The sequence below is a fragment of the Psittacula echo genome, assembly GCF_963264785.1.
Source record: "Psittacula echo genome assembly, chromosome: 2".
Taxonomy (NCBI): domain Eukaryota; kingdom Metazoa; phylum Chordata; class Aves; order Psittaciformes; family Psittacidae; genus Psittacula; species Psittacula echo.
In genome coordinates this window covers 4,686,328-4,711,592 of record NC_137737.1, presented here as the reverse complement: position 1 = coordinate 4,711,592, position 25,265 = coordinate 4,686,328, and the positions used below count along the sequence as shown (strand labels likewise).

General features: G+C 42.5%; 1 protein-coding gene across 2 annotated transcripts; it reads left to right on the top strand.

The window, feature by feature from the left end:
• The first annotated feature begins 1,071 nt into the window (after positions 1-1,071).
• CTNNB1 (catenin beta 1) lies at positions 1,072-25,161 on the top strand. Of its 2 annotated transcripts, XM_080610826.1 has the most exons (16): positions 1,072-2,689; positions 16,656-16,716; positions 17,199-17,426; positions 17,564-17,817; positions 17,905-18,143; positions 18,237-18,438; positions 18,772-18,916; positions 19,384-19,487; positions 19,577-19,915; positions 20,171-20,329; positions 21,281-21,400; positions 21,553-21,703; positions 21,795-21,916; positions 23,091-23,151; positions 23,909-24,129; positions 24,421-25,161. In XM_080610826.1, exons 2-15 carry the CDS (start codon positions 16,704-16,706, stop codon positions 24,115-24,117), a joined length of 2,346 nt encoding a protein of 781 aa, XP_080466952.1. In that variant the 5' UTR covers positions 1,072-2,689; positions 16,656-16,703; the 3' UTR covers positions 24,118-24,129; positions 24,421-25,161. The 2 variants fall into 2 exon arrangements, with proteins under 2 accessions (XP_080466952.1, XP_080466953.1); XM_080610827.1 differs by lacking the exon at positions 23,909-24,129.
• Positions 25,162-25,265: the final 104 nt, after the last annotated feature.

The following is a 25,265-nucleotide window of genomic DNA, read 5'->3' as shown; positions in this document are numbered from 1 at the left end:
ATATAAATAAAGTTGTATGTTTTAAACCTGCTTTTAAAAGGGCTAGTTCCAGTTGTCCTCGTCAGCTCAAAAAGAAAAGCGGTCCATAGTTCAGGGGCCAGAAGCAAAGACACGGACCATACCCCTCCTGCTCCTGCAAAATCCAGGCTCCAAAAGCCCCATCCTTGCAGACCTCAGGGGGTGGGATGGCACACAAAGAGGCTCTGAAAGGTATCTGGGACCATGCAATGCATCAAGGGCGTTTTACTGATTCTACTGTTGTTATCAAGTACCCAATGGAATTGCTTATAGTGAATTTGGCAATAATGCCCTATAGACACAGCACTTTGAACTTAGATAGTACCTTTGATCCAGGGATCTAAAAGGAGGGCTCTGTCAGTATTATTATTCCCATTTTACAGAGGGTGAAACCGAGGCAGAGCAGATCTTCCCGAGAATGTAGAGGAAGGCAGCTGAGAAAGGGTGGTAGACAAAGAAATTAACTCTTCCCCTCATACCTTTTTGCTTTTTAGTGCCCAAACCAAACTCCACGAATACTTTCTCTGACTCTTATCTTAAACTGGAATCAAATTTCTGGTGACAAGAATGGCAAGGTCCTTCTGCTCATAGCTGCACTAAGTTATTCCCCTGAAAGGAGATGAGTGTTGTGATCTGGCAGGATGTTTTGCCAGCTCCTGCTGGTTGTCCTCATTCTGGCCAGCATTGTCCGAATGGGCAACTGTCCTAAGAGAAGAGAGAATGACAAGGAAAGCTGTATTTCATGAACCTCCAACTTCAGGGCTGGCCAGGTGGCACTGCATTCCTTATCAGTGGGGACCACTGCTCAGGAAGGCTGGGTGGATGGAACAACAGGGGGAACAGGAGGAAACAAGGGATATTTTTTAATCACCACTGCCTACCAAAAGCCGTATTAGTCATGACAGCTAATCTGCAGACTTAGGACCCCTCCCCGGCACTTGCCCCACTGGGTTGTGACCCCTCCCCATCCATGCCAGGTCCACTTCCAAGGGTTGGGGTGCCTTTTGTGTACAGCAAGCCCTACATTATTTTTTTCCTTCTCCCAAAGAGAGAAATACCCTGTTCTAAAAACCACTGATTCAAATAAAAGCAGCTGATGTGAAAAATCACGCACCGTGGAAGAGACTCCTTTAGTCTAACACCACTTATTACTGAATAAATCAATAGGACAAAAATAAATCCTTAAGTGTAGCTTCCTAAGTAGAAACACAGGGCCCGTTTAAAACATGACTACCCATGGAAAAAAATCAGGTATAAAGGTGGCCCTTCTGTGAACTGCATATGCCCCCGTTGTGAGAACCACAGAAGCTGGAAGTTGGTGGGGAAGGAGAGGCTGCACGAAAGAACAAGAATTCAGCCTCCAACATCCGCTAGTGCCAAAGCAAATCGAAACTATGAAAAAAAAAAACATGAGAGAAGAAAAATCTATCTTTCAATAGCAACGGATGTTTTACATAAACACCCTAGTATATACCGTCCTTGTTCCATGGGGCATTGGGGGGTGTGTGTTAAACTCTGTATGTTAAAAACACTTTGCAAGACTATACACGCAAAAAGTCCGTGAAACATTTAGCTGTGCAAGCCCGTGCACGCCGAGGAAAGGCTGCCACAGACGTGCCTTCGCCGCGAAAAACCCTTGTGCAATTCACAGTATTTTCCTGCTTTTACGACTCTGAATAGGCGAGGGGCGGGCGAGGAGGAGGTGGTGTGTGGGGGGGAGGAAACCCGCTTCTTCCATATAAAAAAAAAAAAATACATAAATTGCATAACGAGATACTTTCTTTGGCAACTGCTTCCTGACAAATATTTACCACAGCGGAACGCGTTTCCGCCGACGTGAGCGGGCCCCACCGCCACCTTCCGCGGGGTGCGCCGGGCCCGGAGCCTCCCTGACTTGGCGACGAGCGTTTTGAGAACACGGAGTTTCGCTATAGTTGGTGGCGTGCGTTTAAAAAAAAAAAAAAAGGAAGAGTATTAAAACAAAAAGCATAGAATCCACAGCAACGAAACACCAAGTCAAAGGGCTGGGTGGCAGGTCGGTTTCATGGTTGCCTTTCCCCCACCCTACAGCGGGACCCCGGGGTTAACCCCCTCAAGTGCACCCCTTCCCCAGCCGCCTCTACTCCACCCTCAGACAACTTCGCTCCCGGCCGGGAACTCAGCTCCTTCTTCCCTACATCCGGAATACGGTACCTTCGTTATTCTTCCCCCGCCCGCCCCTCACGCCGCCACCACAGCCCTCCCCCCGCCTCACGGCCGCTTTCCCGCCTCTGCTGCTGCTGCTCTCTGTCTCCCTCCGCCCTGGGAGTCGGGCACTATTTCTCCTCCCCCTGCCCTGTGCGCTGGGTGCCTGTGGAATGCTGCGCGCTGGGCCCGGCCGTGGCGGCAGGATACAGGCGAGTCCGGCGATCGCTATAAGAACCTCCTTGTGAGCGACGCCATTTTAAGCCTCTCGCTCGGTTTGGCGGTGGGAGCAGTGGCGGCGCTCGGGTAGGGGAACTAACACGGTTACCACCTGGGAGGCAGCGACGGGGGCACTGCCGCGAGCAAAGAGCCGAGGAGGAGGAGAAGGCGGAGGCACAAGGAAGGAAAGACGGACCGGACCGGGATCGCCCGGGCGGCAGCAGCAGCCGGAGCCCGGGGAGACTCTGCGCTCTCGCCTCCCTGCAACGTTAGTGCCACTTTTTTCCAGCGGGAACTTGAGGTGAACCCCAGCCGGGCTCCCTCTCCCTCAGCGGCCGCCGGTGCCCGGGAGCGGGCGCTACGTCCCGCGGCCGCTGTGGGGTGCAGGGTGTGCCCGGCACTGAGGCGGGAAGGGCCGGGCAGGCGGGGGGCGCTGCCTGGGTGGGAGAGAGGCGAGAGGGGGGAAGGAAAGGGAAGGAGAAGAGAGCTCTTGTTTGGGGAGGTTCGGACAGCTGCGTGGCTGAAGGAGGCGGCAGCTGCAGCTCCCGAGGTGTCTCTTGGGAAGCTCGTCCTGGGGCGAGGGGGTGGTTGCTGGGGGTCTGCAGGAGAAGACGAGTCGCTGCCCCCCAGGTCGTCGCAGTCGAGGCCTCGGGGTTTCCGTTGTTCCCTTTCTTCCTTTATCCTTTTTTAAAGGCTGGGGGGAGGTACGGACTCGCCGGTGGGCTGCAGATTGCAGTTGGTGCTAGGAGAGGGGAAAGAGCGCAAGGGATGGGTTTGTTTGTACCGAATGCAATTAATCACGGTCACTGCAGTCAGCGGGAGATAACTAATCTGAAGCCTTGTGGGTTTTCGGTCTTAGTTGCACGCATATTTGCTGGAAAGGTTGTGCTGCTTCTGGGTGTCGTAGAAATAGAGCTCCGCGGAGCTGGGAGCAATCAAATTAAGTTTTAACACCCGCGTTACCAGAGTCTTGTAGCCAATGACTTGGGGCTTGGGCAGTGTGGGGACTCGCATGCTGCCAGGGGAAGCGCCTGCTGCTTTCGCTAGCCGGCTGGAGGGACGACGGCGGCTCCAACCTTCCAAAGCACGCTTCCGAGGTGTAAGAAGCAAGTTGCTGTGACTTCCAGTAGGATATGGGCACTTGTACTGATCGCCCGTGGAACAGGGAGTTCCAGTTGTTCAGTTCTGGTGGGTTTCTCCCCCACGAAAAGCTTAATTGATGTCTCTTGTGTGTGACTAGCTGCTCCTGAAACAGCGAGATTTAAGTCTAGCAAACCCTTAAATTCTTCCCTAGGTACAACTTGGTGTAGGACATCAGGCTGCTTTTTAAATCTCTTTTCAAAAAACATTTAGTGACGGTAAAACCCTTCCGGGAAGAAAGTACAGGCCGTGAAGGTACTATGGGCAACTTGTAGGACTTCAGGAATAGCAGTGTTGGTCGTTGCGATCAGCTACTTCTTGATCTTTCTCACGGAGTAGCCATTGTTCTGACACTCTGTATATTCCAGACATCTGTGGTCATCCCATCCCCCAAAGTATGCAAGTGGTGAATGGAAAGAGGCTGGGCTGGTATGCTGAGGTCGGTGGACGGAAATCAAGGAGGGGTTTTAGTAAAATGGGATCTTTATGTGCAGAGACTATAGTAAAGGCAAAGATGAGAAAACTACCTTGAAGGAGTGTCAGGGTTTTCTTAATATTAATTTCAGACACACCAGTGAGCAACTTAATTACAATTTTGCTTCTGAATGACAAAAAGGTACTACTGCAAGGCTTTAAAGCAGCATAAAGGGCAAAACTTGCTGGTATTTGTTGGGCCAAGTTATAATGTGAATTTCAGTAGCTGACAGTCCAGGAACCAGGAACCTTGCACCATTTATTAAAAGGTGCTGACAGCTGCAGGTATGTGGCTACTGTGTTGATTGCCTAATGGCTTGTACTGTTGAAAATGAGGCTACTTAAGTCTTCACATGAGGCTTTAAGGCTCTCTAAATTAAGCCATTCAGGATAAAATCATATCAAGTGTCTTGCAATTCTGGGCTTGTTCTAAAGTAATGCTATATTTGCTTGGCTAATGGTTCAGATATTTTCTGTTTAGGTATAAGCTGATATGTGTGGGAATGTTCATGTTGGTCTGTATGGCTGAGCGTTTCAAAGAGTCTAAGAGAGAAATAAGTGAAAACATGCTGATGAGAAGAACAGTGCAATGCACAATAGCTTCTAAAAGCAAGGATTTAATACAGAGTAAAGCTTGATTGAAAAGGGCAGTTATTCAAATGTTCTGGTACAGCCTTGGTAAACCCAGCTTCTTTTTTCTTGCCAAAGCAATAAATAGGCTGGGTTACTTCCTTGATATATGGCTTACTATGAACACTAGTGTTTTTTTGTAGCTACACGATGTGTCAGTAACTGGCTTATCAAATCTTGGCCATGAAACCTGGTTGCCCTTCAGACATATGGTTTCTTTGTGAAGAATGTTTTTTATGGTTTTGGTCTTCCTAGACTTAACATCCCCAAAAACTTGAGTTTAACTCTTCAGAACACAGTCCTTCAGAAAGTTAATTCATACAACAAGTTGTCTTCTAAAGGTCTTCTAAACTAACCTTGCAGTATTTTGAGGGGTAGAAAAGAGTAGCAAGAATGAGGCAGGAAACATGACTATTGTGGACTTCAGTTTATGAAGTTTGAATGTGTGGTCTAAAACTCTTGGCTAAGTATGTTTCTGCAAAATAGTGTCTAGTAGGCAGACTGGTGTGCAAGTACAGCAGTAATCAAAATCACTCATGTTAATTCATAGTTAAAGCTGGTAAGGCAGGGGTTGTGGTGATCATGCAGTTGCTTGCAGCAAAACTTGTTCTGTGACTTTGGTAGACTGCGTACTGTGGCAGGAAAATCGGGACGGACCTTACTTACCTAGAACATCATACTTGATGAAGCCTGATAAGACTTTGTGAGAAACTCTGCAGGCAGCTGGGACTTGCTTTTGGGTCCTCATAGCACCACATTAAGTTTCCAAAATTCTGTGAACTCTAGTATTGCTGACTTTCTAGTTAAGCATAGGAAGATTTGTTTTGGAGGTTTTTGGTGTTCTGCACCAACTGAATTGGTTAAACTTGCCAACATAAGGTAGCTTGATAGTGATTAACTTTTAATACCCTTTTTGTCACTTGATCCCAAAGTAAAATTTGCTGTAGGTCAGTGATAAGGGTTTAGTCCAAGAAGGTATTGTCTTAATATGCCAGTGTTGCATGGCCTGTTTTGCCTCGTCTAAGAATAAAGGAGCCAGATTTTTTTTTTTTTCCTCTGGCAGGTAATGTAAAGGAGAGAACTAACGGAAGTCTGGCATATGTCTGTATGGAACACCAAATTGATAAGGTGAACAGATGAAACCTGTACTTCAGTCTGCCCTTATGAATCTGCTAACTCTGGTTTAATGTGAAAACAAGTGTGACCCATGCCTTGGGAAGTATGGGTGCAGATGTTGCTTTACAGCTTGAATTGCAGAAAAAATTTTTAACATTCCAAATTGCTTTAGGAAACAATGTACACTGGCTGGATTAGTACTGCAGAAGTTACTTGCTGTGTTACTTAATACTAAGTAAACTCTGGAGCCTTACTTAAGGAATAAATTAATTCCTTTAAAGTTTGAAAGAGTTAAAGTAGTATTCGGGGTTGCTGCTTTTAACAAATATGAGCTAGGTGGATCTTACTGGAGTTGGCAAATTACTGGCATGCACAGTGTGCACTGTAAGTATATTTGCTGGAACTAGCATTTCTAGGCTGACTTACTGTGCTAAATGGACTTGTATAAATCAGAAGTTTGCCAACTCTGCAGCAACTGTAGCAAGTACTTCTGTATTGTCCCGGCAACAATTCAGGTGCCCTCCAGTGGCCAGAAATCTTAACATCCGAAAGGTGCTGATATATTTTGTTGTCTTGTCAGTTTGCCTTGATTAAAAGTTGAAAAAACATAATATTATGCATGCTTGATAATTGCATAATTGATTAGCATGTTTGTTGCTTAAACAGTACTTTTTTGAATGTTGGTATGTCTTATTGTAAATACGTAGTTATTCTGACAGACAAGCAAAGGACAGTTACTTTCAGATTCATAAGTATTTCATTAGTGTCAGTGCAATTATGACTAATCACTCTGGTTTCTTAGACCATGGAGATTAATGTTTAAAGCCCACGTACAGGGCTGGCAATGTGGTTGCAGCCTAAGAAGAAACTAGATTATGGTATAATACTTTCTGGTTTGAAGAGGGAGGTTGTTAGCTAAATTGTTGCTATACTAGAGTGGAAATGAATATTTTAACTTCCACATAGACAGGAGGGAAAGATACTTCTGTAATACAGTGGCTGTCAACCTTGTTAGTGATGTACATGATCATGATAAATGGCTGCAGAACCATTAAGTATCTTTTTTGACATTCAAAACTAAGTAGGCAGGAAGCTTGAGGGATGGCAGTGGTTAGTTGCTGAACTTTGTTAGTGTTAAATGAAATATGGTATAATGTTTAAGTTCTCATAGGCTATCTATAAATAGTCATGATGGCAGCTTTTTTTTGGATGTGGCTAGGTAAGACTAAAGAATGATGCTTGATCCTGGCTACTGCCATCTTACTACAGACATCTTACTTGATGAAAGTAGGAGTAAATGGATGAAAAGCTCCAAACTGGTGCCAGTTTTAGATGAGTACTTCTGGAAAACTAAACCTTAAACAGAAACAATAGCTCATACCAAACTGAGAAAGGAGTATGCATAGTGTAGATACCTAACTGTCCTGCAGATAAGATGTGGTAACTTCTTAAGCTGTGATTAGAAAACTGCTCTTAAGGTTTTGCCCAGCCATGGAATACTCAGACATAATGAATGCTGCATGAAACCCTTATTGGAGATGCTTGCTGATGACCAGAAGATCTCAAAGTAAATCCACTGCTGAACAGAAGTGACTTGGTAACTGTTCTGAGGTTACTTGCATTAGTTGGTGGTGCTTAAGCTGGTCAAAAAGCACATGAGTAATTGGGCTGATAATCTTGTAGTGAATTTAACGCAAGTTCATAAACTTGAAACTGTCATACCAGTCCTTTAATGCTGACCTGCAAGCTGCTGTCAAATGATTGATATGTGCATTATATGGAGAAGATTATTACTTTTGTTCTCAAGCTGGATGTGTAACCCCTGATTAGCAGTTGAGGTAGTTCCTTACATCACCTTAAATGCTAAGATTATCATCAGCTCCTGTCTCAGCAAAGGATATGTAGGTACTTGGAGCCAGTCTTGCCTACTAATAGTGATAGATTTCCTAGTGTTGCACTATGCTTACTAGTGAAAAGCTATCTTAAACCCTTCCTTTCAAACATAACCTGATAATTTCTGTCAGCTTGAGTACAGCTGCTTATAGCTCTTAGAAACAACCAGAGACTTCTATAGGGGACAAATACTCAGTGCAGAAAGTGCAGCTGTCTTTGAAAAGATCACTTTGCTTTGTTTGCAGATGTTGTTAGAACCAGTTTGCCCATGATTTTGAATATAAAGAATTGTGTTGCCCCGCCCCTTGCAACTCCTGAATGTTTCTCTAGGTAAAGAGCAGAGTAATTGGGCTGTGGATCTAAACACTAACTTCTCTAAAGTGACAAGATCCAGTGCTGTGATATTTCAGCTACTACAGTATAAGTATTCCTTTAAGAAGCAGAGAGTATGGGACACAGAATCACAGAATATTAGGAATTGGAAGGGACCTCAAAAGATCATCTAGTCCAATCCCCCTGCCGGAGCAGGAACACCTAGATGAGGTTACACAGGAAGGTGTCCAGGTGAGTTTTGAATGTCTCCAGAGAAGGAGACTTCACAACCTCCCTGGGCAGCCTGTTCCAGTGTTCCGTTACCCTCACTGAGAAGAAGTTTCTTCTCAAATTTAAGTGGAACCTCTTGTGTTCCAGTTTGAGCCCACTACCCCTTGTCTTACCATTGGTTGTCACTGAGAAGAGCCTGGCTCCATCCTCGTGACACTCACCCTTTATATATTTATAAACATTAATGAGGTCACCCCTCAGTCTCCTCTTTTCCAAACTAAAGAGACCCAGCTCCCTCAGCCTTTCCTCATAAAGGAGATGCTCCACTCCCTTAATCATCTTTGTCGCCCTGCGTTGGACTCTCTCCAGCAGTTCCCTGTCCTGACCGTGTAGAAAGGTGTGGTCTTTACATTGCAGAGTATGCCCACAAGGCAGCCTTAGGCTCTGGCCAGCATCAAACAAAATTCTGTAGGGCATCATGGTGGTAGGTAACTGCTACTGACTACTTTCTGAGATCTTTGTCCTATCAATATGTGACTTCCTCTAAAGTTTCTCTAAAAATGTCTCTTCTAGAGAGGAAGGTACTGTGCATCAAAGGTATTAAAGCATTTTTACATGATATTGCCAGCTTAATTTTTGAGGAGGCTTCCTAGCAGGTTCTGAAGTTTGGAAGTTCATCTCTTAGAGCGATCATGCAGATCAGTGCCCAGGTGAACTTCAGTACTTTTAGTAACTTAAATTATGTGCTTATTCTGAATTCTCCTCCAGGTTCTCATAATTTTCCATTTTAGTTATCCCAAGTATCTGTAGGCTGACCATGGCTCTCAGACCAATGTTAACTGTTGCTTTATTGAAACTTCTAATGGGTTGTTTATAAAAGGGTACTTAAAGGTTAGTACCTGTCAAGACCCTGACTAATTGCACGAGCTGTTAGTGCCTAAATGTGGTGTTCCTTGCTCGAAGGGCTGGATTTCAGTGACACTCAACTCCTGCAGCTTGAAAGCTCACAAAGTCTATTTCCAATACGTTTTGTCACCTGAACTTTTGGCCAGTGACTGTTGCTCTTCAGTGATTAAAACTACTGATGTTCTGTACTTGGGGTGAGCAAAACAAAATGTGGAACTTACTGCACTTACATTATAGTTTCAGCCACACTTGAAACTTCGAGTTATCACAGTTACCATGTGGCAAGCTGGCTAGGAAGTGTGATTCTTTACTTGCCTGCTGCCCCTTTTGGGAGAGAGGGGAGGGTAAAACAGTGAGTGTCCTGTAGTATTGGAGCGCTCTGTGCTCCAGTCCTAAACAAGTGAAGTGTTGTAAAATGGAGGCTTGCAGCCGAGTTCTAAAGTCCTTGTGGCCCTGTTCCTTCCCCTCTGTCGTGTGTAGTTTTCTGACTTTGTAACCACAGTCTTCACTAGATGTTTCTTTGAGGCATAAATTCTCTTTCAGTACAGCTAACCCAGTGTTTAAGTCTAGTCAAGACTACCAGATGTCTGCAGTTCAGTTCCATTAAGCAGTTGTAATCAACTTAGAGAAGTCTAGCAAGAACAGAAGTATCTGCATGCTGTTTGCTTTGGGTAATGAGCATGTGAATAGAAACTCTACTCTGTGCTCTTAATTGGTCTTAGACTGCCAAGATGACGGGAAATAGACAAGCATAAGGTTTTATATTTTGTGATGTGGCATCAAATCAGCTCTTAAAAAACTAATAAAAGCTAGTGTAGGGAAGCTCTTCTGCCTTTATGTTGTGGAAAGGAATTTTTAGATAACTTCCAGGGCAGAAGCCAAAGGCAGAATTATTGATGAAACTGCAAACTGGGATGTGTGAAGGAAAAAAGAAATGAAGTGGAACTGAAGCAGCAAAAAATCAGTGGCTGAAAGCAGAGGTAACTTGTGAGCATTGACAGATCTCTGTGTGTGCTGTCAAATGCTCCTCTTCCACTTCAATTCTGTGGATTATTTGAGCTAGTTTGTTGCCTCTTTCAGCACATATTAAAGATATTTAAAGCTTGGAAGTTGCAGCCTGTTACGGTCAGTAAAGCAGATACTATTTGGGTTTCTTGATTTCCTAATGTTTTATAGGAGAAACAGATCTTAGACTTTCAGGTCTTATTATTAAGATCTTTTAAAGAACAATTTAAGACTTATTCTGGGCTCAGAGTCGAGTTTACTGTGATGTGATTAGCTGAACCTAAAAGTATTGCTGTTTGCAAGGCATCTTCTACCTTTCTGCAGGCATCAGTAGAATGCATTGCCTTGGATAAATTTGAGCTGGGTTGATTACATATGATACTGAGTTTATCACTGCAGTGAAGTATTCCTGCTTGGTGGTTGGAGGGAATAATGTGAAACAAATGTTGCCTAAGGAAATAACCAGAGTAGTTTTGTCAGGAGTTGAAGTTTAGGAATGAGCTTGTTCTGTTGCAGTCTAGGATCAGTAAGCTGGTGCTATGGCATGATAGGTTCAGGTTATTGGTAGCTTTTAGTTTTCAACAGAACTACTGGAATAGTTGAGATTGCTACATCTTGGCACAACACTTAAATATAGTAATGCTGCTGTCTCTTGCAGTGGTGTTTCTTCTAAGGTGGTAGTGAAGGCTACCCTAATTGGTTATCATGTAACCCAAAAGAAGATAGAAATGTTTTGGAGCTGTGAAAACACATGATGTTTTTATCTTTTAGAGTTGGCTTATTGTTTGACTTGTTTCCTTTTCATGTTAACACTGTATAAGGTACTTCTATTTACTTAGGATGTCTTCAGATGGCCTGTGACAAGGTATCTTTACCCAGTATTAAGTATCAACTTGCTGAAAGCAGAAGGAAGCCTGACTTTAATGAGAAGTGTAAAGTGTTACATTCTGATTCCTGGTGTAGATAAGGTAAACATTAAATTTACTGCTAAAATGTGGTTATTTACAACCTTAAACCATTATTTGAGAGCCAGCTCTCAATGAGTTTCATAGTAGTTTTTGTCCATCAGGTTCTTAAACTGCTGGTGTGAGGAGGTATTTGAAAAATTGAATTTGTTAATCCAGAAGTCACTACTGATGAGTGACTAATTTCACAATAATCAAGGTCCTCTAATGTTGCATACAGCTTTAATTTCAAAATAACCTCCACTCACTGCATATAGCTGCTCCTTTCAGAGTGGACAAGATGACTGAAAACTGCAAATGCTGCTACTTTAGACAGAATATGGGAATGCTGCTCGGTACTTGGGATATGGAATGTATTAAAGGAAAATTCTTGTATGTAATCTTGTGTACAAGATGAAATATTTTTAAATGCAGATTTTCAAATTGAAGCTCAAGCATGCTATTTATTTCTACTTTGAAATAAAGTATCTTCTGAAATAAAGTATCCATGCAGGGAACCTCCATAGAAAAATCATCCACCCTAACTGTCATTCCTACAGCAAGCTTCTAAAATTCCTTAAAACACAGAACACCAAAACTGTACTTTCAGGACTTTTTGCCAATCCTACAGAAGCATCTGGTATATTAAAGGCCTCTAAAAGTACCTGTCCCCCTTTCAATAGAAGCCAGATAAAAATCTTTGAAGTTAAGTTTTGTTTGGGCTATCTGGGAGGATGTGGGAGAAAAGGACTTTATCCTCATTTGGATAAGGAATAATAAGTTTACAGTGGATTTCTGGTGGTAAAAGGTTTCCTAAATTGAGACCTAAATTGAGGACAGTCTTTTTTAACTTCTGAGGTTATCTCTCTCTTAATCCAAAATTAGAAATGGCCAAGTTAGAAACTGACAGCAAGTACCATGGATCATTACTTCCCACAAGTGGCATCCTTGTTTTCATCTGCGAATAGACAATTTATAAATCAATTCTTATAGGTCACCTGTAACTTCTCCCTCCTGCACTCCCTCTCACACCTTAGCTGCTGTGTGTTCTCCAGCTAGACTGACTTTTCACTTTCTGCTAATCACTTTAGTGCTATTCCTAATGAATATTAAAGTGATTATTTCATTTGGGTCATGTCTTCATAAGACAAAGCAGAAGGTTTGTTGCAGGAATGCTCATAGCACTATACATATAGGTAGATTAGACCAAAATTTGCTGAAGGAGACAGGACAGTCACTCATGCCTGAAAGAGCTTACACACCGTGAAAGCATCTTTGATGTTGCCATTATCAGTGTTGTCTTACTTAGATGATTTCTGCCCTCCCTCCCCCCCCACCTCGTTTTCTAGAAAACAGATTAATAACTTAAGAATCATCAATCAAATGTATTTCCCACATCCTTCACTTGAAAACTAAGGTTAATGAGGAAGCTTCTGCTGCATTAAGTTCTTACATACCTGTTCTTGGGTCATAGGAGCGAGTGCTGTAGTTATCTGGTGTTATTAATTTTGGAACTGGTGTTTCCTGTAAAGCAGATACTTGACAGCATTGCTGGCAGGCAGCTGCCTGAAAGAAGACCAGTTATAAAATTAGACCTAAAGAATGCTTCCAGTAACACCTTGGTAATAGTTGAAGTAGCTTTGGAATACTTGGAGAAAAACTGTTTTCCAGTACATGTACTTGTCTTCATTTGTGTGTAGCTGATACATGCTTTTAACTGCTATAACTGTCACAAGAAGATGCTCTGCTTTTTCTATGTAAAAAAAATGGTTAATTTACAGATGCACTTGCTTGGCCTGTCCTAGACGAGATGTATCAAAACATGGTCAATAGACATACTCACTTCAAATAGAAACAGTGATTGGATGTATCAGCCTTGATTTCCCATACAAGGTTTAGTAACATGCTGTGCTCAGGCAAAAGATTTCTGGAAGACTTTCAAACTTCAGGTTTGACTTGCTTTATAAAGAGGAGGGGATCTGCTTATCAAATCAGTCAGGTAATCTGGGTCAATCTTAGTGAAGGTAGTTCTTCAGATCTGAGAAATGTTATAGGCTTGTTGACTTCTTTGGCATATGCCAGACTCTTCTCCAGACTCAGAAGTTGATACCCAGGTTTTATTCATTATCAAAATACTCCTCTTTCAGTACTTTGAAAACCAAGAAATTTGCATTGTCTTCTGTAGTAATTTGACACTTAGCTCATAAGCCTGCTAAGGTTGCAGAACTATTTTTCTCATTTTCCTAGAATTCACATGCAAGGTTGGGACTGATAGTACACAGTACACTCCAGTGTAGTGTCTTGCACTGCACTTTGTAGGAGGAATTTAGTGTGTGTGTGTATATATATATACACACATATTAAAAAAACCCCAGCCCCCATTTAAATACAGAGCTGATTATGCGTGCTAGTGGGTAGTGTCATGGAGGATGTTTTAAGAAGTTAATAGTTCTATAACTCCTGGCAGTACATTGGTATGGAGTTCTGTATAACATGACATTTATTAAAATTCAGACTTTACTTCAGAGTACCAGATAGGGTTTAAAAACAGTGGGGCTTACAGAAGCTTGCTGTTATGCTAAAGTATGCTGAGTCCTTCTATCTCTTTCTAATGCTGAAGAGCTGTATCACTGACTTTGACAATGGAATGTCACTAGTCATGTGTACTCCAATAAATTTAAACAGGGGCTTGATTTAAATGAGCTGGTACATGCTCATGGCTGAAGACATAAGCTTAATTATCCTAGCAAGGCTTTTTGTGGTGTTTCCACTGCCCCACCACCTCATACCCATCCTGCATGTACTGATCCAGTTTCTGTTGGGCAAATGAATAGCACAAGCATTTGTACCTAGTCTGGGGTTGTTGCTTTCTTTGTGTTAACTTTTGTCAGTGACTCACAGGAAAATAGTCAGCAGCTTTCCTGGACATAGTTTACCCCTTTGTAAAATGAGAAAGAAAATGTGGGAGAATGTTCAGTTACAGAAACCCTAAAACCAAACAGATTATATGCCTTTTCACTGGGTACCTTTGGTCTGCAGTTATTTTGAACTCTTAGGATTAAAACCAATTTTTCCCATCTAAATAAAAAGATGCTACCTGGAATTGCTGAGGGTGGTTACGGGTGTATGAAATGCAGATGAGGATGTTAGAAACTTTCAGGTGCAGCCAGCAGGCTTATCTAACATCAGCATTTCAAAGACTGAGCATCTGACTGATAATGCAGTTCCGAACACCGAATCAGTATTAGTCATTGCCATTTTGTGGATGGTCCTCAGCTTTGGTTTGGAATAGTGTTGCAGTTCCTAGTCTGCTGCATTGTATCTAATGGTACAGCTATTCTTCTGATCTCTTCAGGCTGCTGAAATTGAAACAACCATTTCAAGAGTGCAGTTGCTGTAAGCCAGCTGCATTCATTTGTGCGGAATTCAACAGTGGAAGGAAATTCTGAATGTTGTTCTCAAGCCCTGTGTTGCATATTTGAATCTGAGGTGGTAGTAAATACCTCAGAGCATGGTCAACACTCCTGACTGGTTCATTTGCCAGGATGTTAACTTCAGAACTAGTTTGGTGATAATTTTTTATTAACAGCCTCGTGATAGGAGGAGACAGGAAAGGTTACAATAAAAATAGATCTTTTGTGGTAAGCATGTTGCAAATTGCGTATAGGATCTGGATCTTGCCCAGTCTTGTAGGGGATATGTTGCATGTGACTTACAGTGAGGACTACAGGAAGTGAAGATACAAATTCTAGTGCTATTTATTGTACTGCTTTCTGTTTGGAAGGTGTTAGTGGGGCTGACAAAGTAATGCGTAAGACCTGCAGGGAGCCATCAAGCTTTTGTATCAGCATTTCTTCCACCTCAGGTACTCAGAAGAATTTTTGTATTAATGGTGAACTGATAGCATGACTTAGTTTCTCCTTCACCTTACCACTGCTACTCGAAAATGTTGGAAGAATCAGTGTTCAAGGGACTGGAAAAAAATGGTTGTATTGTCAGTGCATCCTCTGTGCAAATTATGAGTTGGCTAGTCTCTTCCAAGCTGTGGAGTAGGACTGGTTTAGGGACTTGAGCATTACCAAATGCATAGCAGGGTACTTCCTGTATGTTGTTACGTTTTAAATCAGTTCAGTGCTGCTTACCTGCTGCAGATGCAGATCTATTGTCCATTTAAAAAGAGACAGGGAAGGGTTGCTGCCAAAAGTCATGGGAGTGCAGAGTCAGGACAAACAGCACTGGCATTTGTGCAGCAGAGTAATGAGATTGCTCCGGAGCTGCTGGAGTATCCTGTAGCTGGCTCAGGGACAGTGAAATAAAAGCTTGCCTCAGAGTTGCCTAACCTATTCAGTGAGACTTAAAACTACAGGCCTGTCTTCTGTTTAATCCTGATTTTCTAAAAGGTACTCCTGAAGGAAACTGGGAAATCTGTCTTCACACAAATAGTGTCAAATGGACTTTGTTCTCCTGACACACAGTACTACAAACCTGTCCTTTAAAGAGATTAGTGGCTTGCCTTTACTTCATTGTCTAGGAATGTTTTGATCAGCATAGCTCTAACACCTAAGGGCACATTGAAGGCTGATTGCTGGAAGAGATGGTTTTGCTCACTGCACTAGTTACCACTACAAATGTTTCTGCTTGGCTAGCTCCCAGAATAGGCTGTCACCAGCTCTGTGTCTGTGTTGAAAACGGTGTTGGACTGGGGTAAGGGGAGCAAATGAAATAAAAGTGACAGCTTTGAGTGGCCTGTTGTGAAGCTGTAGCCTCGAATTTCTCCTTCTGGGCTAGTGAAGAGACAGCTACAGATTTATAGTACAAATACTTTCTTATTGTTTGATGATATCAAATGGAGTTGTATACTGAAGATTTTTGATCATATTTCAACTTCCTGCCCCCAATTATCTTGGCTTTCCATGGGAAAAAAAACAAACAACAAACCTGAGCTTGGTGATTTCATGAGTGCACCTAAAGGAGAGCATTTGTTTACAAGACTGGTTCAATATTCAGCTGAACTTCAAGGAAGACTTTTGTATAGGAAGAAACCTCTCTTCTTATGGTACAGGAAAGAGGTAAAGGAGGAGGTACAATTATAACCCTTTAGGTAGTCTTTGCACCTCTGAAATAATATCAGCTTGTCTTAAATGGTCATTTCAGCTTTCTGCATGAAAATCCATGTTGTAGTTCTGTGTCAGTTTTTCTAGTATCTTAAGAATAGTTGTCTTTGAGGGAAATGATATTTAGCCCTTGTCTTTGCAGCATGTCCAAGCTGTGGAATTTAATGTCTGGACTTCATGCAAAGATAGACAACTGAAAAATGGCTCTATCATGATCAGTCTTCAGTTCTTTTTCTCTTAAGAGAAGAATTTATCTTATATGAAGTCTGCCAGAAAAAGTCTGTGTGAAACATTTCATTCTTTTGCATCCCTGTCCATGGGGGTTTGCTAATTAGCACTGTAGTAATGAAATGGCAAGATAGGTGAAGTCTTACAGGTGAAGAGTTTGCAATTCTGGTGTTCCAATAGGAAATTCTGTCTTACTAGCTCTGATTAGTGTTTAATAAGTTCTAACCTTGCTCTTTTTCAGGGTCTCTGAAAGGTAGCAGGAAAGAGTTCTGGGAGCACAACAAGGAACATGGCAACCCAAGGTATATAATGCATTACAATTTCTATAATTAGAATCTAACAGTTCTAATAAAGAGCAGTTAAACTGGCTCCTTACTCCCCTTTTTAACCTTTTTTTAAAGCCACTTGGATTGAATAATGTCTGTTCTACTGCAGTAATTAAGACCTTACACAGGAAATCAAATCTGCGAATAAGTTTGTCACTGTAAGCTTTTCGGTCCTTTAAGTACAGTGAAGTACATAATCATAGTATGTGGAAAAGGGGACTTTTAAGAGTAGACTAAGACTGTCACAGTAGCAGTGATTGCTCTGCCTGTTAAGTTGGGTTTGTAGGCATCTGTACTTGTTTGATACAGAATCTCAGTTAAAAACTTGCAGAGCTACCTCTGCTGGGTTGAAGTAGTTGTTTATGGGAGTTTATTTTAATTTAAAATCTGTGTCATCTCTTGAAAGATTTCTGGAGTAATTAAACTAAGCTTAATTGTTCAACAATGATTTCTTATAGCTGACTTGATGGAGTTGGATATGGCGATGGAGCCAGACAGAAAAGCAGCAGTCAGTCATTGGCAGCAACAGTCGTATCTGGACTCTGGTATCCATTCCGGTGCTACAACAACTGCTCCCTCCTTGAGTGGCAAGGGAAATCCTGAAGAGGAAGATGTGGACACAACACAAGTGCTGTACGAGTGGGAGCAAGGATTCTCTCAGTCCTTTACCCAGGAGCAAGTTGCTGGTAAGGCCTTTTCTCTTACACTGGTTTGCTTAGACATGCAGCTTAAAAATACAGAAACCTAAATACTGAATTACTACCAGTCTAGAAGATGAGCTCTTTATTCTGAGTTTGAGGTAATGGCTTACCTTGGTTTTCAGATATTGATGGCCAGTATGCAATGACTAGAGCTCAGAGAGTTCGTGCAGCTATGTTCCCTGAAACACTGGATGAAGGAATGCAAATCCCATCCACGCAGTTTGATGCTGCTCATCCAACTAATGTGCAGCGCCTGGCTGAGCCATCCCAGATGTTAAAACATGCTGTTGTTAATTTGATAAACTACCAAGATGATGCTGAACTCGCAACTCGTGCGATCCCAGAACTGACCAAACTGTTGAATGATGAGGACCAGGTAAGCATTTTCTTTGCCTCAGTGTAGCTCGCTTGTGGGGCTTATTCAGTGCCTTTAAAACTAAGTTTTCTTCAAATATTTCTGCAGGTGGTGGTGAACAAGGCTGCAGTTATGGTTCATCAGTTATCCAAAAAGGAAGCGTCTCGTCATGCTATTATGAGATCTCCTCAAATGGTATCTGCTATTGTACGTACCATGCAAAACACAAACGATGTGGAAACAGCTCGTTGTACTGCAGGTACACTACACAACCTCTCACATCATCGTGAAGGCTTGTTGGCAATCTTCAAATCAGGAGGCATCCCTGCTTTGGTTAAAATGCTTGGGTATGTGGACTGCTAATACTATGTATGGTACATGTGTTTTTCAGTTGGTACTGGTAGGCGCAGGTATTCACAAGGGTTTTTTTCCTTCTCTAGGTCCCCAGTAGACTCGGTGCTGTTTTATGCCATTACAACCCTTCACAATCTCCTGTTGCATCAGGAAGGAGCCAAAATGGCTGTTCGTCTGGCTGGTGGGCTGCAGAAAATGGTTGCCTTGCTCAACAAGACAAATGTCAAGTTCTTGGCCATCACAACGGACTGCCTTCAGATCTTAGCATATGGCAATCAAGAAAGTAAGGTGAGTGCCTCTGCTACTGAAGCACTTCGAACGAGCAAGCTTGCTGTGAATGGCCCAACAATTCCTGTGTACTGACCTCCTTATTCTGAACCTTCAGCCACACTGGGCTTTTGCCAGTCAGTCCTGAACTTGCAAGAGGTGAAGGATACAGGAATTGCTTTGCAGAAATGCAGTCATGCTTATAGTGAGACTGCAAAACTTAGAGATCACACAAGCAGATGGGAAGTTTTTTGCACCCATCTGTAGCTTCCAATGGGTGTAAGCCAGCGACAGTTACTACCTGCTGACATGCACAGGAAGTGACAGATAAATGTCATTTTTGCTGTCTTTCAGCTGATTATTCTGGCAAGTGGTGGACCGCAGGCTCTAGTAAACATAATGAGGACCTATACTTATGAGAAGCTATTGTGGACCACTAGTAGGGTGCTGAAAGTGTTGTCAGTTTGCTCCAGCAACAAACCTGCTATTGTTGAGGCTGGTAAGTACCTTGTAACCATGGTAACTTCAAAAGCTATACAGTACATCAGGATCAGTACAATTCCATGCAAGGACGGAAACTGCTAGCATCAAAAATTGAACTTGGATTGTTCCTTTAGTCCGTAACTAGTTTCGGAGGCCTTTAGTCTCCAGAAGTATAAAAAGCAGTCTGTTTTAAGTAAGTCTGCTATGTTTTTAGTTGGGTGCTGAGCATTGTCAGAATGGTCTCCTTAGAATATGTGTACATTTAACAGGCCCAGTGTCACACTCTTGACATGAATCTTGGGGTTTTTTTTCCTATGGGATGAAGGGTTAGGGCCTAGCCGTATTATGATACTAATGCTGAGAAAGATTCAGAAGCTTGTGAGATACGCACTTAGACTTAAACAGAGAGAAGCATTCACAAGATGAGGATCTGAGTATGGTGTCAAACCTGAGTAATGCTGTCAAATCTGTATCATTATGTAGGTGGGATGCAAGCTTTGGGACTCCACCTCACAGATCCAAGCCAGCGCCTTGTCCAGAACTGTCTCTGGACTCTGAGAAATCTGTCAGATGCTGCAACAAAGCAGGTACATGGCCCTATTCTAAGGGATCAGGATCAAAAGCCAACATAGCAGAATAGGAGAGAGACTAAATTTTGCTTCCTTCCGTTTTGCAGGAGGGCATGGAAGGCCTTCTAGGAACTCTTGTTCAGCTTTTAGGATCAGATGATATTAATGTTGTGACTTGTGCTGCTGGCATCCTTTCTAACCTTACCTGCAACAATTACAAGAACAAGATGATGGTTTGCCAGGTTGGTGGCATTGAGGCTCTTGTGCGCACAGTTCTTCGGGCTGGAGACAGGGAAGACATCACAGAACCCGCTATTTGTGCGCTCCGTCACCTCACCAGCAGACATCAAGAAGCTGAGATGGCTCAAAATGCAGTGCGTCTCCATTACGGGCTCCCAGTGGTGGTTAAACTGTTGCACCCGCCGTCACACTGGCCTTTGATCAAGGTAAATGATGGTTAACAGCTTCTAGCACTGAAAACTGGTGCTTTTTAAAATGTAGTTTTTTACTGTGTGAAGTACTTTGTTTCCAAGGTGTTGGGGAATGTAATTTATCTGATGGGAAAGTTGCTTCAATTGAGTAACTTTGCATTGTCTCCTGGAGATTTTAGTGTTTGGGGTCAAGAGATGAATAAAAGAAGTTGCTAACGGCAGGCACACTCACCACACTCTTTCATTCCCCATCCCCTTTCTTATCTGCAGGCTACTGTTGGTTTGATCCGCAATCTGGCACTCTGTCCTGCAAACCATGCCCCACTGCGTGAACAGGGTGCTATTCCAAGGCTAGTTCAGCTGCTGGTTAGAGCACATCAAGATACCCAGCGACGTACTTCTATGGGTGGAACACAACAGCAGTTCGTGGTAAGTGCCCACCACTAGCTGAAGTTACATGTAACATTGCCTTTAAAACTCTTCATTTGTCAGCGTGCCTCAGCCATGTATTGTTTAGTCTAAACAGCTGTTGTAATTTGCTCTGTTTCATGTTACTCTCTTGGTGTGCTGATAATTCTGTCTCGGCAGACCTGAAGTTTTTGTTAAATGAACAAGAATGTCAAAACCTTGGTTGTTATTTCACTAAGAACCCCTTGAGCGTTTAATTCTGAATGCTGTAGATCACAGATACACTAGGTTTGCATACTCTGGCAAGGCAAGTAGTTCTCTACTAGGAAACCAGAACTGTCTCATCAAACATTCTCATAAGAATGGGTTTAAGAATGTTGTCACAGTTTATTGTGTATTTTCAAGGGTGCTTAGAGCTGTAAAAGTACTGAGAAGTTGTACAGGCTCCATACTTCTTACCTGTTTAGGTACCAGGTCAGGGCAGCAAGATCAGTCTTGATATTTCCACACCCCCGCCATTAAACACATTAATAAAGGGGAAATTGCCTTAGAATGGGCAAATGGAAGCAGGAGTGTAGTTAAGACTTGCAGAGGCAGGAAGTGGCCTCTTTGTTACTGATAACTGCTATTTCAAAACTGCCGAGCTAACCCATCTTGAGGAAAAAGAGCCAGTGTTGTCAGATGTGAAGGTCACAGTGAACTCAAGTAAAATTGAGAACACCGGGAGGAGTTCCACTGAGATGCTTCACTTACTGAATTTAGTTGGGTAAACTGGGCCAACTCCTAGCAGGGGTGTTGAGTTTGAAGGCCAGCAGTAGATAGTGGATATAAGCCCTGTTGGAGAAAAGGGGATATGCGCAGGGGACAAGTTTGGTTCATTTGTTGGCAGGCTGATCAGCTTTTTGACAGTCATTTTAGAAGATCGCGTGCAATACCTCAACTTCAAATAACACCTCTTCTTTCCCTGACTAGGAGGGTGTGCGTATGGAAGAAATTGTTGAGGGCTGCACTGGAGCCCTGCATATTCTTGCACGTGATGTTCATAATCGAATCGTAATCAGGGGTCTAAATACCATTCCACTATTTGTGCAGGTAAGAGCAAGCTCAAGGTAATGCTATTGTATATACTAGGAGAATGAATAATATAGCTCTTGTGCTTCTTTGGCAGAACTGCTAAATCCGATTGTGCTGAAGTGCTCATTTCAAGTAGAATTGCTAAAGAAACCCTTGTGTTTTGGTTGCAGTTGTTGTACTCTCCCATTGAGAATATCCAGAGAGTAGCTGCCGGTGTACTTTGTGAACTGGCTCAAGATAAGGAAGCAGCTGAAGCAATCGAAGCTGAAGGTGCAACTGCCCCTTTAACAGAACTGCTTCATTCTAGGAATGAGGGTGTTGGTAAGTAAACTTTAAAGACAGATTTCAAACCTGTGTTAGAAGAGTTGCTGGAAGAGTTGACCTCTACTAAAATCACTCTTCCTTTTGATAGCAACATACGCAGCTGCAGTGCTGTTCAGAATGTCCGAGGACAAGCCGCAAGACTATAAGAAGAGACTTTCAGTTGAATTGACAAGCTCTCTGTTCAGGACTGAGCCAATGGCTTGGAATGAGGTGAGTTGTGTTTTCTGTATTAATGGTTCCTTAGGGAGTCTTTACTTCCAAGTCCTCCCTCCTTCCAGTAGTGACATGTAGATGCGATCAGTGATACAGGCCCAGCTTTACATTTGGCTGTACCTTTGCTACTCATGTGTGTTCAGATTCAGTGAACCTGTGGCAAGCAGCCTTAGAGCTGCTTCTTCCCTTGCAGACAGGAGGGGTCCATTCTTTACTGTTGCTAAAGTTTATAATTCTCATGTTTGTTAGTGTGCCAGGCTGTACATGAGAACATTGTACGTTTCTGTGCTGTTTACCAGAACCTAGTGAACTCTGAATGCAAAGATGGAGGCATGAGTAACATGAGGGAAGCATAAAGATAAAACATATCCTGTGAAAGTTGTGTCAAGCAAACAGTGTTGGACTAGTAATCTTCTTGTGGGGATGCAACTTGTGTCTTTTCTTAGAATTGAGCTTTCAGAATTGAATATGTTTGCAGGCTGATCTTTAGCTTTAAGGGCTGCACAGTGAATTGAGCCTGAAAACAAACATTGTGGATGAGGTAGAGGGAAGGTTTTGTTAAGTCTCTGTCTCATCCCCACATTGTTAAGATTCAGGAGCCTAGCATGTCTTAGCTTGTCTGTATTTACTAAATTAAGGACAGTAGCCCTTGATGTGTACTATTTCAGTGCTTATTTTTGTTTTCCTAAAATCTGTATTTACCATGGTAATGTGAAAAAGGAAAAAAACTAAAATGTATTATCTGTTGGGGTTACACAACTGCATTGCAGACAGGCACTTCTGTAATTGGGCAAACTGGGAGAGGTCCCTTCAGCACTCTTAAAAGCTCTCTTGCTGGCTGGGGAATTTCTGAACAGCTGACTTGCAGGACCTTACAGGTGTACCTGAGGAGGTGTGTTCCTAGACCTGCCCCATCTTTATTCCCAAACAGAACCCTCCTTCCAGTGATCTAGGGATTTCTGTATCTAAATCTGGCTGTTAAACTAGATGCGGATGCTTAGACAAAAAGGCACATCATGTTCACAAAAGTACCCTGCTGCAGTGCTCGCTGCAGAAGAGTTGCTAAGGAGGGATCTGGGGCAAGCTTCATAACTTCTTAAACTCAGAATCACTATTCTTGGCCCAAAGACCACATGTTAAAACTGTTTTGTGACTTTGTGTGTGCATCTAGACGGCAGATCTTGGACTAGATATTGGTGCCCAGGGAGAACCTCTTGGATACCGCCCAGATGGTATGTCTCTTCTGTTCCTCTTGACTGAACTTAAGTTGGATAAAGTCAATTCATAAGTTTTAAAGGAGAACTGCAAATGAGCAAAGAGTGAATTACTCTTCAGTAAGGTATTGCAAGCTGACAGGCTGATGGGGAACTGCCAGTTCAAATAACCAGTTCCTGCAGCACCACTGGCAGCACTGAAAATGGGGGCCATATGAACGTGCAAAACCAGTGTCTCTTGCCTGAGTCCTGTGGGAGCATCTCCTGCTGAGCTGTGTTGTTTCCAGAAATCTTTTACATTCCTTACAAATGGACTTGACAATACCAATGGTGCAGTTTTTCTTTAAAACAAAAAAGCTGGTATTGAATGTATTAGTCTGAGTGTCTATAGACTTGAACGCAAACCTATCCCTAAGGATTCTAAGCTATTTTTGACTAGCCTTTCAGAAGCAAGTCTACAGTCTTGGAGCCTGGTTTTGCTGCAGTATTGTTGAATTGTAGTATTGTTGATTGTGCAGACTAATGGCTTGGCTGGAAACCTGCTCGTGCTTCTGACTGCAGTGTGCTTTGTCTGCAGGATCTTACTGGAAGGCTGTTTCGAACAATGGAATAGCCATTAAGGGCAGGCAACAGATTGTGTTGAACTTGGCTGAACTAGAAAAAGAATTAGATGGCTACAAAAATCTTCTCACACACTGATACTTGCAGCTTCCGATGCATCTAACATCTGTTAACATTATGCTTTTTTTCCCTCTGCCACCTTTAACTTTCTTAGATCCTAGCTACCGTTCTTTCCACTCGGGCGGATACGGTCAGGATGCCTTGGGTATGGACCCTATGATGGAACATGAAATGGGTGGCCACCACCCTGGTGCTGACTACCCAGTTGATGGTCTGCCAGATCTTGGCCATGCCCAGGACCTTATGGATGGGCTGCCTCCAGGTGACAGTAATCAGTTGGCCTGGTTCGATACTGACCTGTAAATCATCCTTTAGGTAAGAAGCTCCAACCTTGAATTTCAAAAACAAAACAGAAAGAGACAAACCAATGACTGGACTGAGCACTTGGTTGGCAGGGAGGGATTGGCTCAATTGGGTCCCACTGTGCCACAGTAGTGAATAAACGCTCTGGAAACAAGCAACCAGAACACTCCAAACTGACTTCTGCTGTCAAGTGTGGAAGTAATTAACTGTTAATGTCTTGTGCACTGGCTTCATGCAGTCTTACTGTGTTAAAGCAGTTCTTTGCTCAGGAACACTGACCCCTGTGTTTTTTTCTCTTTGCAGCTGTATCATCTGAATGAACTTGCATTGATTGGCCTGTAGAGTTGCTGAGAGGGCTCAAGGGGTGGGCTAGTATCTCAGAAAGTGCCTGACACACTAACCAAGCTGAGTTTCCTATGGGAACAGTTGAAGTAAACTTTTTGTTCTGGTCCTTTTTGGTCGAGGAGTAATAATACAAATGGATTTTGGGAGTGATTCAAGAACCGAAGAATGCACAAGAATGAATTGCAAGATGGAATTTATCAAACCCTAGCCTTGCTTGTTAAAAATCTATTATTTTTTTTAAATCTCTGTAATGGTACTGACCTTGCTTGCTTTGGAAGTAGCCTTTCTTTTTGCAGTACTTGTTGTTAGGTTTTTTTAAAGTCTCTCGTAGTATTAAGTTATAGTGAATATGCTACAGCAGTTTCTAATTTTTAAGGATTGAGTAAAGGTGTAGAACACTAATTCATAATCGCTCTAACTGTATTCTGAATAAAGTGTAACATTGTGTAGCCTTTTTGTATAAAAACAAACTAGACAAATAGAAATGGTCCAATTAGTTTCCTTTTTAATATGCTTAAAATAAGCAGGTGGATCTATTTCATGTTTTTGATCAAAAACTTTATCTGGGATATGTCTGGGTAGGGGCCAGTAAGAACTGTTTATTTGGAACCTTGTATTGGACAGTTTACCAGTTGCCTTTTATCCCAAAGTTATTGTAGCCTGCTGTGATACAGATGCTTCATGAGAAAAATGCAGTTATAAAATGGTTCAAAATTAAAGTAAACTTTTAATTCACTCTGTGTCAAATTATTTCAGATCATAGAGTGTATTTGTGTGGTCACAAGTTTCCTGACACCCATCCT

What these genes read in the sequence shown, in the direction of transcription:
- CTNNB1 (XM_080610826.1), top strand. An exon ending in CAGATGCTGCAACAAAGCAG is followed by an intron (nt 19,488 to 19,576) that starts GTACATGGCCCT and finishes TCCGTTTTGCAG; the next exon opens with GAGGGCATGGAAGGCCTTCT. An exon ending in CACACTGGCCTTTGATCAAG is followed by an intron (nt 19,916 to 20,170) that starts GTAAATGATGGT and finishes TCTTATCTGCAG; the next exon opens with GCTACTGTTGGTTTGATCCG.